Consider the following 23,570-nt stretch of genomic DNA (forward strand, 5'->3'; position numbering starts at 1 on the left):
ATCCAAAGCTATATTATATTCTGTTAAGTGTTAACTGTAAAATCTTTCCAATGTCTCAATATGAACTCAATCTTAAGCTCACCTTTTCCCCACAATACTTTATTGAACCAATTTTTAAAAGGATGTTGTAAAGGTTCCTGTAATTAGCTCCACATATTGCTTTTAGAAACATTATCACCAATCCTGCTAACAATTCTGCTATAGAAATAATTTTTTTTTAATTATAAAACTTGAATGTGGCCAGAAAAACAAATTGCTTGTGTGGAATGTCTAATTGGACTACTTAAAAATAGCTCTAATATGGGAACATATGTATATGTATAACTGATTCAATTTGTTATAAAGCAGAAACTAACACACCATTGTAAAGCAATTATACTCCAATAAAGATGTTAAAAAAATAGCTCTAATAATTTTTAAGACAATTTATTACAAGGTCAGATACACAGCCCACCCACCTTCCCTTTTTCTTAAAATGGCACATTTAACCATCTACATAATAAAATACTTTAAAAATATTCATTACACTTACAAGCTTAAATTCTTACACAACCCCAATCCACTGAGACTTGAAAGGATCTGGGCTTTCAAGGGGGAGGAAAGGGGATCAAGATCACTGATTGGTTATTACAAGGACAAAGGTTAGTGACTTAAATATGGACGCACATTTAAAACTACTGTGTATACATTTTAACCATTTTAAGATATACAAAATTATAATCTAATTAAAAGGTGACTGGTAATAACTTTAAAGGTTCAATAATATTTCCAAAGAAGAAAACAGGCTTACTGCAAACACAGGATCTTGCTACCTACAAACCTTTGGATAGAATTTCAACTATCACCAAGTCAAATTAAAAAAAAAAAAAATACATAGTCACAGAAAATATGTCATTATGGAATACAAACATGGCTATGTAGATTTATCACACCAAAGTGACCAAATGAAATTATGTTAAAACTATATTGTTCACAACATGCAAGATTAAATAATAGAACCTAATCAACGATAGGACTGCAAAGACTAAATCAAATGCCAGTGAAACAGAACAGCGTGTCATTTTCTCATACATAACGAACTGCAAAAACACATTTGAAATAGCTGTTTTAATCCTTTACTCTTAAACCCTTCATAGGCTTCATTTTCAATCCAAAATATATCTAAATTGCAAAGCTTATTCATAGAAATATATATTACTGGTCACATTAAAAAATGAATAAAAGATTAAAAAGCAGATATACCCTTGTCCTTCCAATTTTTCTTCTGACCGTCCATCTCTTGTCACGATCTGCCCTACAGATGCAATTATCAATTATGCATACCAACAGAAAAGCTGTAACTGCAAAAATCTACCCCCTGAGACATGAAATATCCGTTTCCTCAACCGTATCTGCAGTCTCCTCTGCTGCACAACTGCAGCAGGACTGAAGTCACCTGACGCCTTCTGGGTGTGGAGCAGTCTGACGCAGTGCAATCTGTAACTAGGCTACTAATACTCAGGCACTACCGCCTTCCTCTATCTGTTTATTGTTCTAGTCTTTTGCTTGTTGCTCACACCAAATGGAGCTACTTTTGCAGGGGGAGGGGCAGGCCACCAAAAGAAAAGAAAGAGGGTTGTTCTTCTGGCAGAGTAAACCACTGAATATATTTGAAATGCACTTAAAGCCATATACAGTTTTTTTAAATCTTATTTTTATTTTTATTTATTTATTTTTTGATAATTATGCTGCTGGTTTCCAGCTTCATTTAAAACTTTAAAATCAATGGTTACCTGATAAGATAAAAATGGACTGATCCAAAGAAGGGTAACAGCTTAAATTTCAAGCCTGGGAAATGCGAGTCTCTTCTTACTTTCTCTTAAATTATCAGCATTTTGCACCCTTATGAGGGTGTGACAGGAGAATCACAAAGTCAAATTATTAATGTTTACTGAATATGTTACTTAAATAGAAAAACGTTTTTACTTAATTTCAGCAATCTCGTATTTCTAAGGTAATGCTATCTTTTCCTTCTTTTGCAACTACAGAAATCCAGAGACTTGCAAATATATACTTATTCTTAATTACCACCTGCTCCAAATCGATCTTTCAATAAATATCTATTAGACACCACTGCAGGTACTATTAATAGACTCTTTGCTTGAGGAGAAATATTCATGTACTAATTATACCACATTTGCTTTGGGAAAGTGACGTAAGACCAAACTAAAATTTTATTGATAAAACAAAAACAAATCTATATAAGAAATTTCCGAAATTTTTGTTCAACTTTATAAAACTGGCATTCGTTCCAGTGCAGAATATTACATCTTTACTAACGTCTCACAACTGTTTTAACTGATATTACCATTTGACTTAGCAGAAAAGGCAACATACAATGACAAATCAGCGAAAATATTTTTAAATGTGAGATATGCTGAAGCATTATAAGATATGGAGCCTATGTATGAAACTACATACTTCAGAAGACTATTATAGCTACACTGAAATAGGTATGATAATTTTTGGAACTTGCTGTAGAACTGTGTGGGCTGCAAAACCCTGCAAAATTCTTCAAATCAGAAGTGGCCTGAATATCCAGAACTCAGTTCTTTTCCTCTCTGCCTCTCTTAACTCCAAACATAAATAAAGCAAAGCAATTTTTAAAGAGAGTCTAGTATTCTCAGCTCAGAAGTTAATATTTAACTTTAAACTTTATTCACTGAACCCTTGTATAATGTGATATTTGAGAACAGTTGTCACCAAGTCATATCATAGCTGAAAATCTCTGGCCTCTTCATGCAATAGTTAGAAATCCCAAACTATTCATTAACTACATAATATTTTCAAAATAGTATTTTCTAATAATGAATCCCTTAAGACTGAAGGCCAATAAATACTTTAGCATTAGAATAACGCACTCAAAAACATCGCCCAAACACTGTTTTGAAGTCAGAGATTACTACATTAATAGTAGGGGGAGAAAAAAGATTTCTTGAGACAAAGGGTATTTACCATTCATTTTATTCACATCTTCCAGTACTTGACTTGGTGTAACAATTTTTAAAAATCATCTGAGACAGCAAGAACATATAATAACACCCATTCATCTAAATGTTAAACATACTTAATAGCTCCCCTGGCAGATTAAGAAGTCAAAATAGGAGCCCTGAAATTAGACCTTACATAGTAATATCTAATTCTTTAGCTTTTATGATCTTTGCAATTTAGGCTATTAAGTTTACAGGGAAAACTAACTAAGATAAATCAATTTACATTTTGCCCATTTCTTTCTTAGAAAGTTTTAAAACTAGAGTTGTTTTAAGTTTGGTAACCTAAGGAAAAAGTGCTTAAATTTGAAAATCTGATGAGACCAATCTGTTAAAAATGTAAAGCCACTGGGCTAGGCTTATTGTGATGAGAGGATCAAATGAGTTTGTGTATGCAAAAGGCCTTAGGACAGTGCCTGATAAAAAGTGGCCCTGTGTAAGTGCTAGCTATTTACTATTATTATGCTAAAAATTTTAACTGTAAAACCACAAGGAAATAAAGCCTGTAAATTATATCTAAGAAAGTGCATATATTAAGCCATTTAATTCTAGGCAATAACCCAATACCCTCTTTAAAAAGAAGCGCCGCACCACCACCACCACCCCCCCACACACACACACACATATTACTGTGCTTTGTTATTATAGTTCTATTCTCCTCCAGCTGAGAAAAAATGTTATATGGGTAGATTACAGGTCCTATTCCATATTAAATCCCAAGATAACAGGCAAATAGAGAACATAAATCTGTTAAAAACTTACTTGTTTTCCTTCAAATATTTAACATTTTGTTTAAAAATGAAAAATTATTTCAAGGACAATTTTCAAATAGAGCAGATATATATACCACATTGATTACTTGGGATAGGAACTTATTTTCCCTTAAAAGTAAAGGCTTCCAAAGGAGAGGAGCACAGAAGATTCCTTTATTTATAATACAAGCAAATAAAAGTGCTGTCTGAACTCTAAGTCCTACTGCATATTGTGCATGGGGGTGGGGGGGGGGATTCTTCTTTTCCTAAACTCAAAATCAGCCTTACACTGAACTTTTGAAATCACCTGTTCTGAGTTCATGATTGGCAACTTCTCATTCCTCAATGTCCTTATACCCAGTATCTCCCCAAAGCATGACAAAAACCAATGACCAAAACCGCCCCAAACACACCCCTAACTCCTTTCCAAACAGTACCCATGCTCTAAAATTACCTACACTCTCTACATTTCTCTTCTCTTCATATCTCAGATCAAAACTCTTTCTTCATGCACTTACCTCATTAGCAGGAAAATTATATGATTAAAGTAAGTCCTACTAAAGAATAAAAAACTCCTTTCTCTATAACACTTTCATAAACGTGTGTGTGTGTGTGTGTGTGTGTGTGTGTGTCTTGTACCTAAGTGGCAGGATTTCAAACAGTAGAGGACTGTATTTTGGAATAGGCAACAATATGTAAACTCTAAGACCTCCTAGGCCAGCTCTCCCAAGATATTCCTCTTTTTCCATTTCTTTCCTTCCTCTAATTCTGAACCCCAGAAAAATTCAAGTTTTTGTTTTGCTTTGTTTGCTTTACAATGTTCAGAAATGAAGGCAAATAAGGTGAGAAAGAGGTGGTCATTTGGATTGAAAGTGCTACTCTCTAAACTGAGGGTTGCTTGTATACAATTCTTGATAGCTAAAAAAAATTATTTCTACTTTCCAGCAATAGACAACAGGACTTTTTAATTAAAAAAAAAAAATTACAGCTACACAGTAAGTTTTAAACTTACTTCAAAATTTAATTATTCTGAGCTATACAAAAGTATAAAACTAAACATATGTCCCATTACTGAAAGATATTAAATAATGCTGTTTAATACCATATGCTGTAATGTAATGCCCTCTATGGACTAAATTACAGCACTTCAGCACTAACTACTGAATTGAACTTTAAGACATGAACAAAGACTTTGGTTTAGAAAATGAATGACAAGTTAAAAAATAACCAAAATATAATGAGCATTTTAAGGTCTATAAACAATTTCATATAAGCTGATAAAAATACATACTAAAAATCATACAGAAAGAAACTGATACTATTCAATGAGAACTAAATAAATGTTGATTTCTTATATTATAATCTAAAATAAATACACAGATAATCCAAAAGATCCAAAGCATTTTTAAATCTGGAATTTAAAAATTTAATAGTCATTGGGTTTTGAACAGATCTTTTAAAACTTTTAAGTTTTCACTAAAGTACATGTTTGGGGGAATCTTTAAGGTCATTTCATAATGTTTATCATAGCATGATTCAATCATTTGTTTGATTCAGTACAATGTGTCAAAATTCAAAATCCTTTTATAAAGTCATTTTCAAAGTCATTTGTTAGTGTGAAGCAAATATCCACAACTCACTAAATTTCTCGGCCCAACTGAATTTCCATATGGTCAATTACAGAGCGTTCCAAAGACATCGTTTTCTATCTACAACACTAGATGGCACCAACACCCATAGTACCGTGGACTGTCCAACCCAAAGCATGCAATCTGGCTAAAACTGTTCTCAATTTTCTGGCTCTTCCTTAGGATTGCTGTCTGGTACTAGGGAACTATCAGAGTGTGATGGGGATAGGAAAACAACTCCAACACCAAAAAAGCATGTTGGATAAAATGATCTCTGACCAGAATTCAAAATCAATTTTGAACAGATCAGAATTAAACATAAAAATGAAACTATAAATTAGTAAATAAATTAAAAGTTATAAATTTTCCCACGTGAAGACTGAAAATATCCACCAAAATGTAAAGTAAAACAAAAATTATTTAGAAAACTAAGGGAAAACTGTAACATGACAAGAATTTGCATCCATTCTATATAAAGAACTCTCATAAAATCAGAAAGAGGTGATTCTAAATTTTAAAATGGGCAAAGGGTATGAACAGGCAATTCACAAAAGAAATACAAACAGCCAATAAATATGTGGAACATGCTCACCTGCACTAATAATCGAAGATCAAAATAGCAAGATAACTACTTTAACCTATCAAACTGGTGAAGGTTTAAAAAAAAAAAAAGACAGGTATACAATGTCTGGAAGGATATATGAGAAGTCTAGTAAATGACTCTAGGAAGGAGCACTAGGCAGCTTAGTTAAGACAGGAAGAAGACTTACTGTAATAGTACTTTTTGAATTTTGTATAATGTATAAGTCCTTAGCTATCCAAATTTTCTGATTAAAAAATATTAATAAATAATACTAATTGTTGGTGATCAATAGAGAAATGGGTTGTTGTCTTACTCCATTAGAAGGGTAAATATCAGTACAAGTTGTGACAAGGGATTAATCTGCAAAATATACGAAGAGTTCATGCAGCTCAATATCAAAAAAAAAAAAAACCAATCAAAAAGCGGGCAGAAGATCTAAATAGATATCTCTCCAAAGAAGATATACAGGTGGCCGAAAAGCACATGAAAAGATGCTCAATGTCACTATTAGAGAAATGCAAATCAAAACTACAATGAGGTATTACCTCACACCAGTCAGAATAGCCATCATCCAAAAGTCTATAAACAATAAATGCTGGAGAGGGTGTGGAGAAAAGGGCACCCTCCTACACTGTTGGGGGGAATGTAAATTGATACAGCCACCACAGAGAACAATATGGAGGTTCCTTTAAAAACTAAATATAGAACTGCCGTATGATCTAGCAATCCCACTCCTGGGCATATAACGGAGAAAACTAGTTTGAAAAGATACATGTACCCAAGTGTTCATTGCAACACTATTTACAATAGCCAGGACGTGGAAGCAATCTAAATGTCCATCAACAGAGGAATGGATAAAGAAAGATGTGGTACATATATACAATGGAATATTACTCAGCCATAAAAAGGAACAAAATTGTGCCATATGTACAGACATGGATGGACCTAGAGACTGTCATACAAAGTGAAGTCAGAAAGAGAAAAACAAACATCATTAGCTTATATGTGGAATCTAGAAAAATGATACAGATGAACTTATGTGCAAAGCAGAAATAGAGACACAGACATAGAGAACAAACGTACGGATACTAAGGGGGAAGGTGGTGGGTGGGATGAATTGGGAGATCGGGATTGACAATATATAAACTACTATGTAAAAAATAGATAACTAATGAGAACCTACTGTATAGCACAGGGAACTCTACTCAGTGCTCTGTGGTGACCTAAATGGGAAGGAAATCCAAAAAAGAGGGGATATATGTATATGTATAGGTAATTCACTTTGCTGTATAGCAGAAACTAACACAACGTTGTAAAGCAACTATATTCCAATAAAAAAATTTTAAAAATTAGTACAAGTTTTCTGACAGCCTATTTTTGTCAAAACACTTAAAAATGCACATACCCATTTCCTAGGATTTTATTTCTAGTAACTTATGGAAAAGAATAATTTGGAGATATGTACAACATATTTAAACATAAACAGCATTATTTATAAATTAAAAAAACTGGAGACAATCTAAGGATCCTAGAGAATTGATTAAATTATAATATATCCAATACCAAGGAACACTAAACATTAGATAATCACACAGCAGAAAAATAAAGAAATGGAAATTTTGGCATTGTGCAATATAATATATTGCTGAATTTTGTAAAGCAATAAACAATATATAACGTATGATCCCAGTTTGGAAAAACACTTTTTTTCACTGCATTCATAAAGTATCCATATGCATAGAAACAGACTAGAAGAAATATTCTAAAATACTAGCAATGATTATGTCTGGGCAATACAATTACAATTTTTTTTTCATCTACATGCTTTTTCTCTACTTCTCAAATTTGTACAATTAGCATATATTACTTCAGATTGCTTCATGTACTGCTACCCTGACTTCACTGACAGCAGGTCCCTGAGAGAAATTCTGACTACTAAATTTAACTGAAGCTCAAATAGATTAAAACATCTGCCCAGGGTCATACAGCTAATCGGGAATAAAACCAGGATTAGATCTTAGGTATGTAAGACGCCCAAGATGAAGTTCTTTCAACCATATTATATGTAGCAGTATCTATCTTTTATAAAGGTTCATATTTCATATTTATTTTCAATCTGTATTGGACCCACAGTAAGCACTAAATAAATCCACACTAATTTGACAATGTCAAACATTTAAGTAAATATAATCATTTCCTTATTAATAAGTCAGTTTCTAATTTAGCTACACTTATATTTACTCAAAGCCTTCCACTTAAAGATAATTCTACTCAACGTGTTAGATTAAACATTTTCATTTTTCAGGGTACTTAAATTTCTACTTTCATCAGATTAACTGCTCACTGTCCTAATCAAAATCCAAATAATAATATTCAAGAAGCATCCTATATATGCTCACTAAAAATGTATTTTAACAAAATACTTAATATCTATAATGCTTTACTGAGAAAGCCCAAAAGCCATATAATCAATTTTTTTAATTAATATAAGAAAAATGTTTTAAGTTATAAACATCATCAAAAGAAAGCTCTTATTCATGAACACATTTAAGAAGTATCTATAAATTGGCAAAGGATAATTTTTAATTCTTTACCTAAATAAATGGGCCATTTTTCAGCAAGTTCTTTATCATGGCAATACAATTTGGTTATTCCTGGAAAGCACACACTTTAAGTATAATGAATAATTAACTTCTGGTTGGTTTACACTTCACTCACCAATAGTTCCAACAGGTCAGCAAAACACAATCTATACTGTGATTATGAACTTAAAACGTTCTGTGCACTAGTGGCAAACCAGGCAACCAACAAACATGTATTAAGCAATCACTATCATTAAGTCAAGATCTCAGTGGTTTGGAGGGGAGACATTAGCACCTTTCTTCACCAATGACCCACCAACAAGACAGCAGTTGTCCAGCTGAATAACAATAGGGTTATTCAGTCTCCACGTGAAAGCAACAGAATGTTACCCTCATTCTAATATCCCTCCTTATAGAGGACCACATGAGAAAATGTACACAGTAACCAATGTTCCTGATGTTTTCAAAATGCCTTGCATTGGTTAATGCCCCCAACACAACAGGTATGTAATAAAAGCAGCAGCACCCTGGTCGTCTGCTATTTAGGACAATAACTGCTTGCTCCAAAATTGTGAAGGGGACAAAACCTAGGTCACATCCCAGTTCTTCACTTGTCGGAAAAAATATCTCCTTTGTGGAACTGGATAAGAACTAATATAAATAAGAAAGTTAGTCAACTAATCTATGACAAAGGAGACAAAAATATACAGAAAAGACAGTCTCTTCTATAAGTGGTGCTGGAAAAACTGGACAGCTACAGATAAAAGAATAAAATTAAAACACTCTCTAACACCATACACAAGAATAAACTCAAGATGGATTAAAGACCTAAATGTGAGGCCAGAAACTATAAAACTCTTAGAGGAAAACATAGGCAGAACACTCTCTGACATAAATTGCAGCAAGATCTTTTTTGATCCACCTGCTAATGAAAATAAAAACAAAAATAAACAAATGGAACCTAATGAAACTTAAAGGCTTTTGCACAGCAAAGGAAACCATAAACAAAACAAGATACGCCATAGAATGGGAGAAAATATTTGCAAACAAACCAACCAACAAAGGATTAATCTCCAAAATATATCAACAGCTTATGCAGCTCAACATCAAAAAAACAAACACCACAATCAAAAAATGGGCAGAAGATCTAAATAGACATTTCTCTAAAGACATACAGATGGCAAAAAGCACATGAAAAGATGATCAACAACACTAATTATTAAAGAAATGCAAATCAGAACTACAATGAGGTATCACATCACACCAGTCACAATGGCCATCATCAAAAAAACTACAAACAACAAATGCTGGGGAGGGTGTGGAGAAAAGGGAACCCTCCTACACTGTTGGTGGGAAAGTAAACTGGTACAACCATTATGGAGAACAGTATGTAGGTTCCTTAAAAAAATAAATATAGAACTAACATATGATCCAGCAATTCCACTCCTGGGCATATATCCGGAGAAAACTGTAATTCAAAAAGATACATGCACCCCAATGTTCACTGCAGCACCATTTACAATAGCCATACATGGAAGCAACTTAAATGTCCATCGACAGAGGAGTGGATAAACAAGATGTGGCACACATATACAATGGAATATTACTCAGCCATAAAAAAGGACGAAATAATGCCATTTGCAGAAACATGGATGGACCTAGAGATTATCATACTGAGTGAAGTCAGACAGAGAAAGACAAATATCATATGATATTGCTTATATGTGATCTAATCCAAAAAAAATGGTACAAATTATTTACAAAACAGAAATAAGAGTCACAGACATAGAAAACAAACTTATGGTTACCAGAGTATAAGGGGTAGGGGTGGGGGATAAATTGAGAGATTGGGACTGACATATACACACTACTATATGTAAAACACATAACTAATAAGTACCTACTGTATAGCACAGGGAATTCTACTCAATACTCTGCAGTGACCCATATGGGAAAAGAATCTAAAAAAGAGTGGATATATGTATATGTATAACTGATTCACTTTGCTGTACACCTGAAACTAACACAACATTGTAAATCAACTATACTCCAATAAAAATTTAAAAAAAAAAAAAGTAAGTTAGCCCAATGTCTGGAACACAATAGAAGCTCAAAAGTATTGTGCTTACTACATAATTTGCTATGCAACCTCGGTAAAGTTTTGTAACATCCCCAGATTTAGGTTTTGTCATCCATGAAATCATTCCTTCTTTCAGATATGGTGAAGACTAAATGAGATGACTATGTGAAAATGCTTGGTGCTTAAAAGATTTCCCATAAATGGTAGTCTCCCCTTTCTAGGTCAAATGCAAAGAATTCAGCTTCTTTTCTCAGCCTTCCAAAATTCTTAATTTAAAAATGTCCTAGAGAGAAAGAAAACCTAAAACTGAAAGCAAACTGAAACAAATCTAACTTTATTTCAAATGAGTATTATAACCACACTGAAGACGGGGGAAGGTAGAAGGAAAAGGGAAAATAAAACTAATCCGAGTAACCTGGGCAGGGTTGAGGGAGGTGGATTTAAAAAATAAACCTGAACCCTTTACTATGTTTATTATAATGATATTATAAAACATTCAAAAACTATTTTAGATGTACTCAAGGATTAAACAAATTAATAAATGTATTGGTAGTGTTAGAAGCCAGGTTCTCACTATAGAAGGAACATACAAATGTGAAATGAGGGAAGAAAGAAATAGTCCTCTGGGAATGATTTGGAGGTATCTATGTAAACACCTGATTTCATAAATATATAAATAAATATGTGTATGTTTATTTGTATGTATGTATACAAGTATTTCCTACCTTGGTCCACTGGAAGGGCTAAAATGGAAAGACCCCACAGGAGCAAAGTACAATTAGCATCCAGCTCTTGATCACTGAAAGGAATCAGGGATCCTTGGAGAAACTGCTGACTTCAGGGCTGGGACAGAGTGGGCAAAAGAGGAGCCTACACCATTTCGTTATGCTGGAAAGTAAGAAGTGATTCCCTCTCCACTCTTAAAAAAGGACAGCTGCATGTCCTTGAGCCAATTTGAAGGGGAGCCCTCCAAATCTGTGACAATTGACAACCAAAATAATTAAGTACAGTAATGAATTATAAACCACTGGGGGGAAAAGAGAAATTCATGAATCCATACTGATACTTAATTAGTTAATTAATGGAAAAGGAGAGCTCTTGCTAAGAGTAGAATGCCAGCGTTGACTGATAAATGTGGAGAAAGTATTAGAACTGAAAAATCATCTTTTGCAAACAATGGTAAAGAATAAATCAATCAAGAATCATCAATAGATACTAAATCTAGGGAGGGAATTTTGATGGAGGGCAGGATATTTACATGGTCTTGAAGTGTCACCCATCAGACTGCTTATTAGTTGTCAGGAAGGAAGAAAGATAGTAATTATACAATAAGGAAAACAGGAACCACCTTGACCAGATGGTATAAATTAAACCTCATCAATGAGGGACTGACGAATAGTAGGTACCTCCAGATTGCTATGAGAGGGGCACTACATTATCTTCATTTTGGCCATGAATCCACAAACTCAATCTAATCACTAAGAAACATTAGACAAACGCAAAACAAGGAACTTTCTATTAAAAAGGAAGAAGGGGGCCTCCCTGGTGGCGCAGTGGTTGAGAGTCCGCCTGCCGATGCAGGGGATACGGGTTCGTGCCCCGGTCTGGGAGGATCCCATATGCCGCGGAGCGGCTGGGCCCGTGAGCCATGGCCGCTGAGCCTGCGCGTCCGGAGCCTGTGCTCCGCAACGGGAGAGGCCACAGCAGTGAGAGGCCCGCATACCGCAAAAAGAAAAAAAAAAAAAAAAAAAAAAGGGAAGAAGGGAAAGGGCCTGTGTTCTTTAAAAATGTTACAATCATAAGAGATAAAGACTGGAAATGTCCCAGATTAAAGGAGCCAAAGGTAACATAACTAAATGCAAAACCTGGCACTACACTGGACCTTGTAGTAGAGGACACTACAAAGAACATTATTAGGTCAACTAACACAACTAGAATATGGATGGTAGATTAGAAAAAAGTATTGTATGAATGTAAAATTTACAAAGTTAATAGCTGTACTGAGGTTATGTAAGAGAATATCCCTTTTTAAAGTATTTAGGGGTAAAACAGAATGTATATAACTTAGTCTCAAATGGTTCAGGAAAAAAAGGATACACTGTATCTATGTATCCATTGTCTAGTTATCTATAAAAAGAGAGATCATAAATAATAACGTAAATGGAGAAATGTTAGTAGGTAAATTTAGATGAAGAGTATAAGACATTCTTTGTACTACTTTTATTTTTGCAATTGTTTTTAAGTTTGAACTTATTTCCAAATGAAAGTTAATTTTAAAAAAGCAATCATCCTTTTTTAAAAAAAAAACTCTCTAAATGAGACCATAAGTTTAAAAAAAATTCTGCTTAATTCCAGTCAGAGAAAATTTAGCATCCAGTGTATCATAATCCCTCCTTTAGCACAGATTGGTTTTTCAGTTTAGTTCTGAATAAACCTGAATGTTTCTTTTCACTGAGTCACCCATGGCCAGTCTCAAATCCATCTATGTCCCTAGCTTCAAGTGAATAGTTTGAATAGCTTCAGTTTCTACATACTGACCATAATACCCACACATATACACCTGCCCCAAAAATACCAAAACAGGATTTGGAAAACTTTTATTATATTTATATAAATGAACAGGTCTATGTGTTTACTCATATTTGCTAACTGTAGCTTTTATAGAAGCATCTCTTTGTGAAGCCATTCCTAATATTCCAAGGTAGAGACAGCCTCTCTGTGCCCTTAGTATGTGTTGATGATCTTCCACTTCCAATCATACACTTATATCCCTAAACTGTCATTCTATGCCAAACTGGGACTTCCATGCATCATCTGAGAAGATTTCAACTGTCATCTGGTAGTGCTGCCTATCAGTTAGCTATTCTTTTCAGAAGTTTCACTATCTGGGTCTATATTTAGTAGTATAAATTTAAGCAATTATTAGAATACTGTAACTTATACATTTATATTTAAAATGAGTGGAAAGTGAAAAATTAAAGTGCTAGTGATAATGATAATAAATTTTAAAAAATGGAAACCATCAGGGTACTGAAAGCATAAATCTTTAGCCACAATTTTTTTTAAAAGTAAATAAAAACATATATGAAACGCTGAGCCTCTAAATAATGACGTACAGTGAAAGAAAAAACAGAATGAATGTTCATAATTATGAACTGAGAAAAATCAGTATTTACATTTCATTGTTAAGAATACAGTTTGACAGAATTCCCTGGTGGTCCAGTAGTTAGACCTCGGTGCTTTCACTGCTGTGACCTGGGTTCTATCCCTGGTTGGGGAACTAAGCTCCCACAAGCCACATGGCGTGGCCAAAAAAAAAAAAAAAAGAATACAGTTTGATAAAATACCCTTATCAAGGGAGAAGACTAGTATTCATTTTTCTCATAACAAATTTTATCCAAAAATATCAATAAGGCATCAATGTCTGCATCAATAATACCTTGCTCATCTCCCTTACAAAATCAGCCTTTCTTCCCAAAATTAAAATTGAATTTTGCCTACAAATGTCATTTTAAGAAAACAAGGGAAACAAACGGGAGATAATAAATTATCTGAGCAAGGTTTATTTATTATTTAATACTTATCAATACTTTCAGGTTTAAATAAGAGTAAGAATCAGAATTACTGAATCTGATTCAGTAATAAGAATCAAAAATTTTAAAAAACACCTAAATATATCATAATCAAGGATGTAGAAAATCGTTAACCATCTGAGAATAGGGATTACCATTATAACACCTTCCCTCCCTTCTGACAAATTCTCAATCCTTATCTTAACTGAGCTCTCTAGTATTTGATAATGTTGAGCAATTCCTCCAACTTTAAATCTTCCTCTTCCCTCGGCTCCCCCTAGTTGATGTCTGTGGCTTTAATTACAATCTCTGAGCCCATGGTAAATACACACATACGGTCAAGGTCTCTCTCAAGAGCTTCATGTTTAATACCCATCATTCTTGGATGTCTCATAGGTACCTTAATTACAACATATTCAAAACTGAGTTTTTTATTTTCTCCCACTTTATTTTCTCATGTTCCCTAACTCAGTTTCTCATACTGCCATGTATCTGCACATACAAGAAACCCAGGTTTCCTAGAGTAAGCTTTAACTCCTCCCCTTAACTTTCATGTCCAATTCCAATCAAACACTAAGTACTATGTCTCCATGCTCATCCCATTGCCTTACGTTCATAATTTCCTCTTTCTTCAATTACAGCAACTCTAAACTGGTCTCTGCCACCAGTACTACCTATCTCCAATGCATAAGTGTATTCAGTAAATACACAGTAATCATCTAAATTAGAATGCTAAATAAAAAACACATGTACAAATCACTTTACACAAATCAGATATGTGGGAAGTGTAGAGTCAAAAGAAAAAAATGAGAATTAGTACTTTTCAGGAGAATTAAAAATAGCATACCTCAATTTATACTTTTCAACAAAACATCTAATACTCAATATGCTTAACTTTATACCTTTTACTGGAAATTATTGCATTATATTGAAAGATCAGAAACAGGTAACAGAAATGTTCTTTCATCAAAATTTTTAAATGAAGATTTTTCTGGGAAAACAAAAGTAAACACATCTGAAAATATTTTGTTTTAATACCTCTTGCTCTTCATGCTACCAGGAAACACTAAAGCAAAAGAAAAGAAGGGAAGACATTGAAGCCAATTCTAAAAAAAGTTTTTTCTAGTTCCATGGTGCAATATAAAAATGACCAACAAATAATTGTGTGGAAAAGCTAAGAGCAAGGGTGCATGATGAGTGCAAGCGGGCTAGAAAAAGCACTAAAATCTTAAACTGAGACAGTAAAAAGAATTCTTATCAATGTGATATATCAGACACTATAAATGTAACATACTACACAAAATGTAGTAGAATGTTCCATAGGTCAAAAGGTGGCAAGAAAGTACAAAATAATGTATGGATTGATTACCTGAAGTTTTACTCAGCTCTGCTGAAAATATAGCAGATGGTGGTCTGTGCTCTTTTTCTGTATCAGAAGGAAGTTTTTTCTCAGCTTCTTTCACAAGAACTTTGGGTTTAACTATACTGCCTATCCCTGTTTGAGCATCCACAGCAGAAACATCTGGAGGCAGTAAGGGCACCTTTGAAATATCAGCCCTATCTTTGGAGAACTCATCTGGGACATGAACTTTTTCTTCATCTTTAGGCTGTACACTCTTGACAGAAACGTCATGGGGTAATTCTGAGCAAGGCAATGACCCAGCTCCATCCTGGACACTAGCAACTTCACTTTTGTAGGATATTTCTAGGTCAGTGTATTCCCTGGCTAATGTAGGAGAAGTATCTGTTTTAGAACTGACAAATGTAGGGAACTCATCTATAATCTCAATTGGAGATGAATCTGAAAATGTTTCACTCTCTGTTATTTTTGCTTCCTTAGCAATAAATAAGCCATCATTTGAATAACCTGCAGTATTGGGCTCCTCCATCTCCAAAGGAATTTTCACCTTTTGGATCAATGTTGAAACTTCATTAGATGATAAGGTATCTTTTGTGGTATCTAAATTGGGCTGAAAAGACTCCAAATACGGCTTTCCCCCCTCAGGTGGTGGTGAAGCACTGAGTTTTTCCTTATTTTCATGTTCTATCATTGATTCAGATGAAGTTTCAATGAGATTTTCTTTTACAAGTATCACAGCTTCATCTTGTTTTTGTGGAACTTCAGGAATTGAATCATCACTAAATAAGTCAACTGGTTCAGAATCAGGTGAGGAATCTTCAACTAGCTCAGAATGAGTGGGCGCCAGCTGTGCAACTTTTGCTATTTCTGAATAACCAGAGAAATCTGGAGTTGGTTCAGTAGAGAGCTTTGTTTCTTTAATTAAATCACATGCAATAGATATATAAGGAGCTTCTGTTTCTTGAACAGCTACACTAATACTTTCAGGCTCCTTAATTTCTTCATTCATTCCTGATACTTTTTTTAGTGATACATTCATGGCCTCTTCATATGGTGGGGGATTTTCAGGCTCAAGTTTTATGCTTTCGTAATTAACCGAAGGAGGAGCTTCTAATGGTGATGAACTGAGCTGCACTGCAGAAGCACCAGCACTAGGAACTATAGAATTTAATGGCGCTTCCATGACAATGTCAGGCAAAACTGGTGAAGGAGTAGCTTCAGATTCTTCAAAGGATGGGCAAAGCTGTGCTACAGGGTAAAGTGACTCCTGCATAGCTTCTGAAGTTTGAACCAAGTCCATTTTTGTTTCAAAGGCAATTTTTGTACCTGTAGCTTCACTCAATTCACTTTCACATGCTTCCTGTACTAAATCTGGGGTTAGACCTTCAGGCATGTTTGCCACTACTTCCTCAGTCACCTCTGATAAATGATCTGTTGTGTCATAATCTGTCTTAGAATCCTGTGTTGCCACAAGGAAAGGGTTTGATGTTTTGGCACTAGCATTCTTCTCTGTTACAATTTGGGCCTTTTTTTCTTCTATTTTTTTTTCATCTGTCTTATTTTCTGAAGTATGGTCTTCCAACAAGGGGAAAATGTTTGCAGAAGGATTAAAGGGAGCACATGTGATATATGCTCCTGAACCATCTTTTATAGCTTCTGGTGTACTCGGAAATGAAGTATCATCATTACTGCTTTCACTATCTTTTTCATGATTTGTTTGTTCAAGGCTATCTGAAAAACGTTTCTCATCCACTTTACCTTCCAATTTGCTCTCTATATTACCTCCAGCGGCCAAAACATCACTATCTTGCTTATAAGTATCTTTTACTTCCCAGACTCGCTCAAATGGTTTGAAGTCTGCATATTCCTCCCTCATAGGAGCTTCTGCTACAATTCCCTTTTCATTAAAACCATCTTTTGTTTTTTCTGGAGACATAACTCTATCCTCTTCTTTAACTGATTTGGTAAGGACTATAGGTAACTCTTGCTGAGTACGAAGGATGTTATTACTAACTAAGTCCTCTTCTTCATCTTTATTCTTCACAATTATTTCTTCCCTAGGATTTGCTACTGTTATGGCAGATTCTGCTCTTGGAGAGCCACTGAATGATGATCCCATTTCTGAGTATTCCAATTCTGAAAACTCTGGTAAATCTCTGTCTACAAATGGTTTTTTTGCCTTCTCTGAGAATTCTTTAGAAGCTTCATCTGAAATTTCTCGAAGTGTTCCTTCGGTAGGTAGTACTGCTGGTAAATTACCAAGGTATTCATGTTCTTTAAAAGAAGCAGCTGAGAGAGGAGCTAAAGAAGGAAGAGAAGCAGCAGTTTCAAGCAGGACAGATGGAAAATCCTCTTGACCAGCAGAAACAGTGTTACCTGGCTGCTCCTTCAAATCCATAATTTTTTCTGTGACCATGGACAGAAAGGAAAGTTAGAGAATGCCAGTGTTCTCAGATTTAATGCAAGTTTTATGACAGATTCAAAAATACTGTTAGTAAAGACTTACTGATAACTAAAATGCTAATAACATTTAGTTAATAAATAATAATCAAGTAGACTGAATCATAATTGAAAAATTAAAGCTATTGTCAAAAAACATGTGCATGGCTACAGAAGCTATTATATACTATGCAAAGACATCAAGTCTTTGAGAAAAACCTCACGTACAATTAACTGAGAAAAGCTACTTCTAACTAGTCTCAGAGGAAGAAATGAGGATTTGAGAAGAGAGTTTGACAGCATAAGAAAGAAAGGGCACTGGATAATTAACTGTCATAGGCTGACATTCTTTTCTATGAAAGCCTGTCAGCTATAAGCAAATAAACTGTATTTGGAAAAAATGACTAGTCAATATGTAAACATAAATCAAGGGGCCAAGAATTCCTTACACATTTCCAATTATTAATCAGGTTTCTGCCCATTTCTCTCTTGGACACTGCATATAAAATGCAAATTTCAACTTGGTCAGTAGATAAACATTCTTGGAACCATGCTTATTTTTAGTAAATTCAAACTACTAAGCACAGAGTGAACATAACTAAAGAATTAAAGTTAGAATACACAGAGGGTAAAAGGCTAGCAGAAAGAACTTGCCTGCAGAGGAGTGTATCACAGGCTCAGATGCAGCAGGAAGAGCAAAAAGTGTCTCATCTGAAAAACAAATAGAATATAACCTCAGCAGAAATAAAGACAGAGTTGGAAGGAGACTAAAGAGGAACAAGCAAGGGGTTCAGTTTGTAATGAGTTAACACAAAACTTTATCTACAGAGAAAAAGCCATGATGGAAAGGAAAAAGTAGTACCATTAATCCAGATTAAATTATAATATATATTATAAAATTGATTAAATGATATCTATAGAACCTATCATTTTTCAAGAGGCAATAACATGTTTATGTTAAAGAAACTTCATGAACCAAAGTGGCTTTAATATACTAATCTTATCTTTTTTTATTGGTATATGTTCAATTTAGAACACTTTCAGAAAATCATGCATATTCTCTACTTGTTATTCTAAGTGATTTACATGATGCAAGAACTCATTTTACTCCTTACAACTCTACTGTTACAAGTGTTGCTGTTAATATCTCATTTAACAGATTAAAAAAAAAAGAGTGACAGACAAGTAACTCACTCAATAGATAAGTAGTGAGACTCAGACAATTCAACTCCAGAGCTCACTTTCTTAACCAATATATGCTGTATGTTATAAATTGAATGTTTGTGTTTCCCTTAAAATTCATTATGTTCAAGCCCTAAGGTTCAATGTGTTGTGTTTGGAGATGGGGCCTTTCGGAAGTAATTAGGAATATATGACGTCATGAGGGTGGGACCATGGTCACAGGAAGAGGTCATGTGAGCATACAGAAGGCAGCAACCTATAAGCCAAGAGGCCTCAGAATGAAACCTAACTTGCCCACATTTTGATCTTAGACTTCCCAGCCTTCAGAACTGTAAGAAATAAATTTCTGTTGTTTAAGCCACCTAGTCTATGGTATTTTGGTATAGAAGCCCCAGTCAACTAATACACTATATATTGGTGTATTAACCTTGTACAATGTCATTTTATACCTGCAATTGGGAGATCTTGAGCTAAAGATCTTCTGTGGTTTATACTAGAGAAAGGGCTCTAGCAAAAGACAATGTGAAATAGTCTGAGAGATGACAGGAGGTATTCCTTTAGTGTAGAGGACCTAATAAATTTGGACACTTCTATCTGGAAGAACAAGCTAGACAAGGCTGATTAATAGAAAAAAAATAAATCACAGATGTGGCTATCATGAACATGGAACTTGTCTTCCAAGGGTATTCCTTTTGAGGAGTAGGAGAGTTAAATTCATAATGTCACATAAATTTTAAATTCATACTAGGTATGATGTCATATCTAAAGGCTTCCTAGATGGGGTGGAGATGGGAAATCCATGACATGCATTTAAGAGTCTCCTATAACCTAGAACAACAGGTTGAATGGGCCACTCATCCAAACCAGTAAGACACACTGCCTTATGAGATTTTATAAAATTTACACATATGTGTACACACTTTTTAAAGATGACTTGTTATGTAATCTTAGTTAAATTACACAGTTCTCGTTTGTAAAATGACAATTTGAAAATTCCTTTCAGCTAAAATAATGAATTATAATGTTGTACAAACTGAGATTTGGGGGTCAAAGAGCAGAACCAAATAATTACACAGCTGCTCCACCTAAATATAAGGAAGCAAATCCTTAACAAAATGGTTGTCTTTTTCATCTAGACAATATAGTTAAAAGCCAACTAATTCAGAGACAGTCTACTTGTAAAGTGAACTAGAAACATGTTAAAATCAGAGGGAAACCAAACTATATCTAAAACTGTGCCTAAATTTTCAAGTATTTTTTAAAAATATATTCTTATGCGTATCTAATACCAGAATATCTCTTATAGTAAAAACTATATTCCTGGCACCTGGTCAAGTGAGAAAGTTTATAAATTGATAATTGAAATATTCACAAATTTCCAAAAAAAAATAAATCCTCATTTTGTAAAATGAGACTCAATCCAAAATTAGCCACAAAACAAGTATTCCATTTCTAAAAGCACTTAGAAAAAAATCCAGAAGAGGTCATTACCATTTTGCCTTCAAGAAGAAGAGAGTTGCTCAGGGACTCCTACTAAGGCCCATCATGTATCATGGGATCAAACTGCCTGGGTCCAAACCCCAGATCCGTCACATATTACACAATATAAATGTGTAACCCTGAGAAAGTTACTACTTAGCCTTTCTGTGCTTCATTTCCTCATTTGCAAAATAAAGAGTAACAACCTCAAAATGTTGTGAGGGAGGGAAGGGGAAAAAAGAAACAATTTGCCCTAAGTCACAGAGCTAGGAGGCCAGAGAGCCAGGATTTGAATAGGTCTAACTCCCAAGTTCATGTGCTGCATCCTATGCACAAGTGCAATAATAAATTACATATTCCTACTTTATCAGCCCCATAAATTTGAGCTCCTGAAACAAGATAAACAGTCACCCAGCAAATACCCTGTAATTATCCAAAATATTTGACTGATTGTTTGCTTTTACTTCACCATATAACAACATTTATAGAGATGTTAACGATGGCCAGGCATATTGATTTCACATGGTCTTTTAATACTCAAAACCACCCTGTAAAATAGGTACTACTGTTATCTTGATTTCACAGATGAGGAAACAGAGGCATAAAAAGGCTAAGTAACTTCCCCAGTCACAAAACTGAAAAAAGTGATGGATCTGAGACTGAATCCATAGTTTACCAGTCCATGCTCTTTCCTTTAACCGCTCTGCAGTACTTCTTTTCTAGACTTTACTATACAAATTTAGAATTTGAAAATGACTAATAAAATTGACGATGTCAAAAGAAAATTTTGATCAACAATACTTATATATCACAAAAGCTACCAAATTCTAAGGCTAAAACACCTAAAAATTATCTATTTCCTGTTCTGAAAAAGAATTACTGATTTTCATCTTCCTTTTTCTGCAAGACCCTCACTTTCACAAGTGAATGAACTATTTTATAATAAGGGATCCTATATTAAGTAAAAAATAAAATGTTCTGAATTACTGAGATATGTTACACATACGCTTACATTACTGGGCTTACAAAAAAGGCAAACAACTCCCCTTCTTTCTATGATCTACTCATAATGCCAAATTCTAACTACTGAATGAAATTAAAACCTTAATCATCAATCTCATTTGTACTATTTGAACAGACAGCCAGAAGAAACAATAAATATTAAGGACTTAATTATATATATCCACATTAAGTAAAAACATAATGTCATATTACAAAAAAAAAAAGTTTTCACTAAATAGGCAAAAGGGAAGCCAGAACTCTCCTATTACCTCTCTCCTCTACAGCCATCAAAAAGGACAATTCTATATATTTTTCTTGCTCGAAAATATTTAAAAGGTCCCAGTTACATACTGAATTACACCAAAAGTTCTTAGTCAGATATATAAGGCCCTGCACTATATGGCCCCAATTTAACTGTCTAAGCTTATCTCAACATCTCCTTACATGTCATCTATGCTAACAAAATAAACTTCTTCCTAACCAAACCCATGCTTCCCCCTCCTGCATATGAACGCTGACATCCACTAATGCTCAAATTCACCATATTCAGCCTCACTAACTCTCTTTGTAAAACATACTCATTCTTACCTTATTTTTGTTAATTTTCTACATTTCCAGGTACCTAAGCTCAGAGAATAAAGCAACTTATTCAAAGTCACATAGCTTAGTTAATGACAAAGCTAGAAAATAATTTAAACTATAATCATATATATATATATATTTATTTCCTTATTACCCTCAGTAAAATAAATAGAACCACTGAACTGCTTATAATGACAGTATGAAAGATTTCCAAATGATCTGTTCCTCATGTTGGCCCTAATGTTAGATTCTTTTCCTTACCTAAGCCTAAAACTAGAATGTAAGTTTCGATTAACTGCCTCAGGGCTACAAACTGTGAACGCTAATTACTTCCACTACACAAGAATCAGTTGCAAAATTAAAGTTCACTGGAGAAATTTTTTTTTTTTTAGTAAATCACTTTTCAAGAAAGTAAAAATGGCATTATCAGTTTTGAATTTATTACTGGTCAATTCAAAAAATATATATATGCTATCACAATCTCAACAATGTCCACACACTCTTATACTGAGTATTTTCCATGACAGGTTCATTTCAAAACCTGTTTATCAACCAAAAGTATAAGTGGTCAGGACTTCCCTGGTGGCGCTGTGGTTAAGAATCCGCCTGCCAATGCAGGGGACACGGGTTCCAGCCCTGGTCTGGGAAGATCCCACATGCCCCGAGGCAACTAAGCCCATGCACTACAACTACTGAGCCTGCGAGCCACAACTACTGAAGCCCGCATGCCTAGAGCCCATGCTCTGCAACAAGAGAAGCCACCGCAATGAGAAGCCCACACACCACAACGAAGAGTAGCACCCACTCGCTGCAACTAGAGAAAGCCCACGTGCAGCAACAAAGACCCAATGCAGCCAAACATAAATAAATAAATAAAATAAACTTTAAAAAAAAGTATAAGTGGTCAGTAAAATCGTATCTAATTTATAAAACAAGAAAAATAAACTGCACTTTAAAATCATAGAGAAGAACCTCTGCTTCTAGCCATGAAAGTAATTTTATCACACTAACCCTTCCAACATAAACAACTATAAAACTGGGCAAAATATATGAAGCAACTGTCCTGAGACACTGGACCACAGGCAGAAGTGTAATTCTGAGAAGAGGGAAGCACACCAGAGGAATGCCCTGGCTTTCTGTCTGAAAGCACTTTCTGTCAACAGCACATGGCAGAGGAGCCCAAGGATACTGCGCTCTTGCTGAGCAGAGGAAGCTGTTGAGTTGTCTGGGATTTGTGGGGCAGGGTGACATACAAAGGAAAGCTTCAAAGAAAAGGTGCTCCAGAAATCTAGATAGATGT

At 34.5% G+C, this 23,570-nt stretch overlaps 1 protein-coding gene across 4 annotated transcripts in view; it reads right to left on the reverse strand.

Annotated features, from left to right (window-relative positions):
• Nucleotides 1-23,570, reverse strand: part of RTN4 (reticulon 4) — a 67,032-nt gene that overhangs the window by 31,333 nt on the left and 12,129 nt on the right. Inside the window, exons 2-3 of one of the 4 annotated variants that reach the window (XM_082641850.1) lie at nt 18,680-18,736; nt 15,596-17,992 (exon numbers count right to left, since the gene is read on the reverse strand). The exons of 1 other annotated variant lie outside the window; for it this stretch is intronic. In XM_082641850.1, the coding sequence (XP_082497976.1) occupies nt 15,596-17,992; nt 18,680-18,736 (2,454 nt within the window). Of the gene's footprint in view, nt 1-1,242; nt 1,370-15,595; nt 17,993-18,679; nt 18,737-23,570 lie in introns of those variants that run through there. 2 more of the 4 variants (XM_082641851.1, XM_082641853.1) reach the window with 2 other exon arrangements.

Source organism: Mesoplodon mirus (assembly GCF_964341445.2).
Source record: "Mesoplodon mirus genome assembly, chromosome: 14".
In the NCBI taxonomy this organism is placed as follows: domain Eukaryota; kingdom Metazoa; phylum Chordata; class Mammalia; order Artiodactyla; family Ziphiidae; genus Mesoplodon; species Mesoplodon mirus.